At 37.1% G+C, this 8,781-nt stretch overlaps 1 protein-coding gene across 2 annotated transcripts; it reads right to left on the bottom strand.

The window, feature by feature from the left end:
- Positions 1-358: 358 nt before the first annotated feature.
- LOC144714556 (putative glutathione peroxidase 4) lies at positions 359-5,950 on the bottom strand. Of its 2 annotated transcripts, none has more exons than XM_078589314.1 (6): positions 5,758-5,950; positions 5,352-5,428; positions 5,103-5,164; positions 3,506-3,624; positions 890-1,057; positions 359-806 (listed from the first exon to the last, which is right to left on the bottom strand). In XM_078589314.1, exons 1-6 carry the CDS (start codon positions 5,821-5,823, stop codon positions 744-746), a joined length of 555 nt encoding a protein of 184 aa, XP_078445440.1. In that variant the 5' UTR covers positions 5,824-5,950; the 3' UTR covers positions 359-743. The 2 variants fall into 2 exon arrangements, with proteins under 2 accessions (XP_078445440.1, XP_078445441.1); XM_078589315.1 differs by having other exon boundaries at positions 389-786; positions 5,758-5,945.
- Between the last annotated feature and the right edge of the window lie 2,831 nt (positions 5,951-8,781).

Genomic DNA, 8,781 nt, shown 5'->3' with positions numbered 1-8,781 from the left:
ATGTCAACCATCCATAGGGATCAATCTCATCATCCCATATGGCAGTTGACATTGACGAGATGCTGACATGCTATTGACTGGGTTTGACTAACATTTTAACAAGATTTTAGGTAAGTTGATATTTTTACGATGATGAATGCTGAGATTCAAAACAATAATGGCATCAAAGTCAATGATAGTCAATGTCGACATCAACGTCAACGATATGTACATTAAAATGTTTCCATAGACATCATCACCAAGACCCATATGGGTTGATGACGTTGGCATTGAAAGTATCATCATAATTGACATATTTTCAACTACAACATAGCAAAATTATCTGTTGACGTCTAGGGACTGTGTCAACCATCTGCAGTACCGTACCAATGTCATTCATCAATGGTGATACCATAAATGTCAATATCAATAAGGTTAGATGTCAATCATAGTCAATGTTGATGAGGGTAGATGACATTCACATTGACATGATGATTGACGCGTGCCAAACCCTAGTCAATGTCAGCTCTGTGCGATACGCTGTAAACACCCACCACCAACTGTAATACTGATAACATATTTCCTATCACTCACCTCATGCCATCCACTAAATCATGACAAGGTGACTCATGACAAGGTGAGAACCCTAAATTTTGGTCACAGAGACCCTTAAATATTGTACACCCACAACCGACGTTCTCTATGCAAAAGCATTACCTGTACCAATCACGTGACGTGTTTGTTTGGGGAATTTCTCTGGAACATTAGATGAGTTTAAATCTCTCCCAAAGCCTTCTGAATGTCTCTCTGAGATCCACAGCAAAGGTCTGGGTCAGCAATGAATTACAAAATGATCTTATTTCTGGGTAATCGAGTAATGAAAAGTTTATTATTTGGGTAGGGTTCTGACCTCAATGAGCAGAGGTTCAGTTGCTGGACTGTAACGATCTAGGACGATTCCATCTTTGTCAACCAAGAACTTGGTAAAGTTCCATTTAATTCTAGAACACAGAAATCCGCTCTTGCTTGCTTTAAGAAATTTGTATACTGGTGCGGCGGCAGGGCCATTTACATGAATCTGCAGGAAATACCAGCCAAGGTTTATGTTTCTCTCAGAGAGCTTGTCTGAAATCGGTCCTTGATATATTAGAATAATTGGAACAGAATGGACGATGATTCAATTTTTTTTGAGTGAAGCAGAAATCAGAGACTGAAGGATAAGTCATCAAATTACAAGAGATTAAACTGAAAGGTACAACTATAAAATAAATGTCTTCTCCAACCCTAGCTCTCATAGACAAAAATTGCAAAATTATTCTGTTCACACCAAAACAAGACCGTAAAATAGCTGAAAAAAGCTTCTTTGAGAGCTGGGTAAGGTCCCATCGTGGAAGATAGAAAAAGTACAAGTGGAGAGAAAGAACGTCCCGAGTGAGAAAGAAAATATCCTATATGAAACCATATGATGGAGAAATAAAGATGGACAGGCCTACTGGTCTTTAAGGCCTGTCAAACTCAGTTCTATCTTCTGCATTTTTGTCATTGTTATCTCAAAATGTTGGAACTCCATAGGGACGGAGAGATAGCGAGGAATGAGAGAGGTCGGATGAGAACAAAGCAAGGTTGTGAACCGATCCGCAGCCCCCCGGAATTGATGGATATTAAACCAAACACTGTTAACTAAAGGATTCATTGTGCTTACATATGGATGAGGAACTTACAAAGGGAAAGTGAAAATATCCGTATTGTCTAGTACACCATAATGTCTAAAGAGATATAAAGGTAACAATAACGGAAACTAGAATATTAGGGAATAGTGGAATTCAGATCTAAAGGAGGCCTTGTGCATTGTTCATGCCTTTAAATGGTAACTCCGTGCACTCATAATAGGAGAACATTGGAGTTGTTGCCTATCTCCTGTGGTGTTTTTTACTTAAGACATGAGCGGCCAATGGGAGAAAATGTCCATATAGAACCATAACCATACATACCAAAGTTGTCAAAGCAGGAATCTAAATAATTTCTTTACCTCTTCACAACCAGAAACAAAGGACATTTCAGATAACTTGATGTGAGGACTATTTAGGCCAAAATTTTTGAAGCCGGTCATTACGAGAAGTTCATTTGCTCCAAAAAATAGCTAGTCTGTGGAACATCTAACTTGAAGATAAGCCAGCTCAATTCCTCGATTTGATAATTAACAGAGAGTGGTACGACAGTAATTTTTAATATTAATCTTTGATAATTCCTTCTGTTGTTTGTTTGGAATGGAAAAGTGAATGAAAATCTCTGGGTTAGGGACCGAGGAAGGAGCATCTGTCCATTGCACAAAAATAACAAATGTTTTTTTTGTTACACTGGCAGTCGAGCGAGTAAAGATTTAGGCTGCGGTTCTAAAAATGGGTTCCCTTAAGTTGTGTACTTTTCAGCTGAAGAACCAGATACATAGCCAAAAGGACTAGGTCTCTGCTGCGCATATTTGTTGGCCTTCTTTTGGTAGGCATAAAGGAAAAGATGCAAAGCAAGTGGTATTTTGAAAATTTAACCAAGAATAAAACTTTACCCAATGATAAGGGGCAAACCAAATAATAAATCTTTTAGAATAAGGAACATTTTCCTCTGAATCTGATCATTCTTTCAGGTACTAGGATTTTGATACGATCCCCGTTGGGTAGTCTGTCATGCGTAGCACAGAAAGAAGCATCAGTCAGTCAACTACCAGGACACCTCAGTAAACATTGAACAAGTAGATATGAATGTACAAGGGAATACTAGGGTGCCAATGGATGGTACAGAAAAAGGCCACTGGCCTGTATTGGGTGGGAGAGTCCTATGGATTTCTCCGACATCCAGGTTTGAAGTTTAGAGGAACCATCAACATTCTTTTTCTCTTCTTGTTCTTTATTCTTCAACCTTTAACCTCTAAAAATTACCAATCAATCCTATCCTCCATCCCGGGGGCGTATCCGATTTTTCTAATTGTACCATTTTCTAGAAAAAAATTAATCATAACTGCTTTTTGGTCTAAATATAAGGACAATCAACCCCGCGAATGAAACCAGTATAAATGTGAAGAGGATGTTTTCCCTCAATACGACATGTGAGGTCTCTGATACACCAAAATTTAAATACAATTGAACTGAAGGATAGGAAACTAATTACATAAATTTTAAAGAATCCTTGTATTTCTTTTCAATTAGCACGCCAGCAATAACTACAACAAATAATACTGTAAAAGTGAAGAAAAAACACAAACGAATAATTGTAGAATAATAAATAAATATTTTTTTCAAAAAAAGAATAATAAATAAATAAATACAGAGACCAAAGCATCTCTGGTGTCCATGAGTAGGAAGTTATGCAGTCTGATGTGACACAAGAACATCATAAGTTTAGCAAACGGGACTCCAATGACTTTTTGAGGTGGCCACAAAATACAATTCCATACTTTTCCATATATTTATTGACTGCTGTCGTACCATTTTGTGCTACCGTTAAATTAAAAAGAGGAAGTGTATTACTTTACCTTTTGGAATATGGGATACTCAGCTTTGTACATCTCACATGCAAAATTTACAGCTTGCTGGCTGGTCAAAGGTTCTTGATTCATGAACTGATTGCATGGGAAGGCCAAAATTTCGAAATCTAGGTACACACCAGAAGATAAAATAAGAAATCAAAGTAAAAAAATATGAAACAAAATCTGACATCGTCTATGATAAGTGTAAAAATAGGATCCTTGATCACTAACTATTTCACAAATAATAGGAGACCAAAAAGTTAAATATGCCATTGATTAGACTAATACAAGTAAAAATAGGCTGGCTGATAAAGGCCCTATTTGAGGAATTCGTGATACAGTACAGATGGAAAAAAGAGAAGGGGTAGCCAATGCCGGTTAATAAATATTCAGTCAGGGGCCAAGGATGGGCTTGCCCATGTGGCCTCATGTTCGCTCAAGGGGTAATCAAATAAGGGAGGGGTTGCCGTGCAGTGAGTAGAGCTTTAGCTATCTTCAAATGTAACTTTGGGTGGTTACTGCTCTGTTGGGTGACCGCCTTAAATCACTTTTCCAAAAAAGAAATATTCAGCCAGGGGTCATTCCTGGCTTGGGGTTGTAAAGATGAAGTAATGACACAAAAATACATGATGACTTTTGGGACAAAGTGAACCGCTGAATCCGGTGAAGAAGCTTGCACAATAAGAATCACAGCAAGGGTATGAGATGTTGGTTAAAAGGAAGTGGATCGCATTGGTTTAACAGTATGTTTTCCTCAAGTGTCTTTTACCAAATCTGATATGTTTCGCATCACAGCCCAGAAATGCTCTGAATGCAACTAAAAATGTTTGTTTGTTTCCAAGGAAATGTTCAAGTGATTTTCTTCTCCAAAGGAGACTCATAAGCTGATTGGTATTATGCTACACTATTTCTTAAATGCAAACAATTAATTAAGAGTATACATTTTATTTAGGATGGTAGACGGGACACTTTTTTTTTCTTAACCAAAGAACACAAGAATGTTTGGAATAACTGTTCATGTTTCCAAGGAAAGATCCATACTTTCTGGTACTAAGTTTTTTGAGCTACCATGGATACACTACAAAAAACAGTGATTCATCGAAATTTCTTTAGCCATCATTACACATCAGAGCTAACACACATGCCATTAGTGCACTTCACAAATATGAACGAGCACCGTATCTACAGCGATAAAGAACAGTAAGATAAAGGTTGATGAGTGCAACATGTGCCTAACTGATGATAATGCTTGCCACGTAGATGCAAACAGTGTCATGGCACACAGATTTCTCATGTTTTAAGAAAACAAAAGGGAGAGAGGGATAGGGTTCATCAGTAAACAGAAAAGAGACAGGTATAATATGGAATAACATAATGTTTTTGAATTCAGCTAAACATTAATCACGTCATATGAAAAAACTAGAAAATTTATAAATACGATGAAAATAAGTACAATAGAAAGCTCATCAGTCAGAAGCATCAGTTTTTCAAACGATGTCTACGCATGTTTATGAAAGGGCCTGTTCTCAATTAATACAAGTAAATAAAGTTTTGAGAAAGACCCAGGGAAAGGACAAGAAAAAGGGAAATAGGTACAGCAAACCTTTATTCCTGTATTTGTTGTAAAGCTCTGTCAGCTGGGTGTAATTTTTGTCTGTTAAACCGCTGTTTGGCCAACAATATGAAAATAGAGGAAAAATCAGAAATAATTTATTCAGAGAAGGAAGAGAGCTGTATCAACTATTCTGAGAAAAATGGAAGAAGATAAAAGATATCGATTACAGATCTGATAACATAAAAGATGAGAAAACAATAATTATGAGAGAAAACTAAAGCTCAAAATTAAAAGTACCATTTGGATGCGACATTAACCACAAGGAGAACCTTTCCTCTGTACCTTCCAAGATCAACGTCATTTCCTTGATTATCCTGATAAATTATTGAAGACGTTTTAAGATAATAAAAAAGGAGTTCCTTTTTCTGTGACAGAAATAAAAAACTTCATTCATTTTTTTCGACATTAACTCTTACAGGTTGCTATTCCCATACAAACAAGAAAGAAAATTATCTCGCATGATTCGAACCGTAACAGCAAATCGTCGAAGATAAAAAACATTCGCCTAAAAAGAACAGATTTTTCCCGAAATTGTGGAAAACAGATTCGAGAAGAGATCAAATTGTGACTGTATCGAACGATCGAAATTAGAATAATTGGAAGAAGTACGTGTGAAAGCAAGGGGAAGAGCGGGGATTGATACCTTTACGGAGAATTCAAAGATAGATTTTTCTCTGATTGCTGCTTGGGAGGAAGGCGATGCCCCCATTCGACGACTGTGAACTTCAGCGGGGTGTGTTCGACGACGTTGGAATTGCTTCGACAACAACGTGCGACATCACGCTCGCTGTATGGGTCGTAGAAGTTGGTGAGATCGACTTTAAGTCAACGACACCCCCCCCCCTTTCACTCTCTTCCGATTTCTCTCTTTCTCTCCCTATCATTTTCTTTCTCTTTCTATCTCTATCACTTTCTCTCTCTTTCTATCTCTCCCACTTTTCCTCTCTTTCTCACCCTATAATTTTCTTTCTCTTTCTCTCTCTTTCGCTTTCTCTCTCTTTTTCTCTCCCACTTTCTCTCTCTTTCTCTCCCTATAATTTTCTTTCTCTTTCTCTCTCTCTATCACTTTCTCTCTCTCACACTTTCTCTCTCTCTTTCTCTCTCTACTACTTTCTCTCTTTCTCTCTCCCACTTTCTCTCTCTATCACTTTCTCTCTCTACCAATTTCTCTCTCTATCGCTCTATCTCTCTTTATCTCTTTATCACTTTCTCTCTCTTTCTCTCTCTATCACTTTCTCTCCCTTTCTCTCTCTATCACTTTCTCTCCCTTTCTCTCTCTCTTTCTCTCTCTCTCTTTCCCTCTCTCTTTCTCTCTCTTTCCCTCTCTCTCTTTCTCTATCTCTTTCCCTCGCTCTATCTCTTTTTGTCTCTGTTTTCTCTATTTCTCTCCCCCTCTCTCTGTCTCTCTTTCTCTCTCCCCCTTTCTCCCTCTTTCTCTCTTTCTCTCTCTCTCTCTTTCTCTCTTTCTCTCTTTCTCTCCTTCTCTCTCTCTCTTTTTCTCTCTTTCTCTCTCTCTCTTTCTCTCTTTCTCTCTTTCTCTCTTTCTCTCTCTCTCTCTCTTTCTCTCTTTCTCTCTCTCTCTCTCTCTCTCTCTCTCTCTCTCTCTCTCTCTCTCTCTCTCTCTCTCTCTCTCTCTTTCTCTCTCTCTCTCTCTCTTTTTCTCTTTCTCTCTCTCTCTTTCTCTCTCTCTCTCTCTTTCTATCTCTCTCTTTCTCTCTCTCTCTCTCTTTCTATCTCTCTCTTTCTCTCTTTCTCTCTGTTTCTCTCTCTTTTTCTCTCTCCTCTTTCTCTGTTTCTCTCTCCTCTCTCTCTTTCTCTGTTTCTCCTTTCTCTCTTTCTCTCCCTTTCTTTCTCTCTCTTTCCCCCTCTCTCTCTATCTGTCTTTCTCTCTCTTTGTATCTATCTTCCTCTCTCTTTTTTCCTGTTTCTTCCTCTTTCTCTCTCTTTCCCTCTCTATCTCTCTTTCCCTCTCTCTCTCTCTTCCTCTTTCTCTCTCTCTCTTTCTTCCTCTTTCTCTTTCTCTCTCTTTCTCTTTCTCTTTCTCTCTCTTTGTCTCCTTCTCCCTCTTTCTCTCTCTTTTTCCTATTTCTCTCTCTTTTCTTCTCTCTCTGTCTCTGGTTCATTCTCTCTTTCTCTCTCCTTCTCTATCTTGATCTTTCTCTCTATCTTTGTAGCCTTTTCTCTCTCTCTCTCTCTCTTCCGCTCTTTATCTCCCTTTCTTTCTCTCTTCTTCTCTCTCGCACATCTAAATTGTCTAGTATGTCTCTCTCTCCCAGCGGGTTTATTTCTTCTCTCCCTCTCTCTCTCTCATCTAAGAACATCAAGTCTACACATGTAGTTCAAAATTCCTAGAGGAAAATAGGAGTGATTGACTAGCCAACGGTAATCCTGAATATGATGCATGAGGTATCTGTATACGGCCTCATGTATTAAGTGTAGATGAGAATACTATGACCATGTAAGGTTGCGAATGACATAACATAGAGAATGTGGGGTACTTTTTTCCTTCAATGAGTAACTCTAATGAATAATCTTTAATCGATAAAAATCATACTTTGTTTAATAGAGTTACAATAGACATTAGCTATGCCAAGTTTCTTCTTTGTGGAATGGGTTTAATAAGCCCAACTATTTCTAGTTTTTGCTTATTAATGAGGGACCTAAGTGATAAGCCTAAAAATGCACGTAATTATGTCGTTGATTTCGGGTTTAGACTTATACAATAAAATTTATAATTTTCCTTAATCACTAAATATTGAATATAGAGTAAGTAAGGGGTCGAACCACAGGGAGGCAACAAATAAGAATTTTTAATGAATTAATTCAAAGATGAATTAATTTTGCAATTAATAAATCTTAATTATGCTTAATAAGGTTTTTAATTAATCAAAATCAAGTAAAACTTAATTTTGATTTTGAATATTTCGGTCAGAAAGCTCAAGATAGAAATATTTCAATTTTAAGGTCAGTTTAATTCATATTCTTAATTTCCCAATTATTATAAAATTTTAAGACATTTTTTATGAATTAAAATTGGGAATTTAATAATCAAGAAAGGGATTTTTAAATTGGACTTTAAGACGGATGAATTTTCGAATAAAATTTTATTCTTAGGTTTTTTATATATTAAGTTAAATTCCGAAACAATAAAAATCGAAATCTAGAGAGAGAAACTAGACAAATTAACCTAGAGAGAGAAAGTGAAGAATTTAGGGAAAAGATGAAATCCAACCCTAAATTAAAAAATCTAATGAAGCAAAAATGTTCTAAATTGATGTAGAATTAAGGATAAAAAATCAGATCTTAAATCAGAATCAAAATGCAGTGCTAATTTCATTCAAAACCAACTTCTAGGGCATGTACATTTCGCCCATGCCTTGGCGTTTTAGAATCGTTCAAGAAGAAGATTGAAATACAAATCAGTACTTACAACTTTGAGTGCAGAATCAAGAACTGTCGACTTCCAAAGCATCCCTTGTGTCCTTCCTGGCCAATTCCTTGGAGAGAGCTTCAAAAAGTGATTTTCGCCCATTTCCAAACCTCTATTTAAAGATCCAACCGTTTGGATTGTAGAGGGGAGAAAGACAAACATGCCCTCGAAATTTAAGCCTGATGCCGGACGTCATCAAGACGTTGTCCGGTCATCACCGAGGGTAGTGGCTCGGTA

The sequence above is a fragment of the Wolffia australiana genome, chromosome 17 (genome assembly GCF_029677425.1).
Source record: "Wolffia australiana isolate 7733 chromosome 17, ASM2967742v1".
Classification (NCBI taxonomy): domain Eukaryota; kingdom Viridiplantae; phylum Streptophyta; class Magnoliopsida; order Alismatales; family Araceae; genus Wolffia; species Wolffia australiana.
Note: the sequence above shows the minus strand (reverse complement) of the source record. Positions and strands in the feature narration are given on the sequence as shown.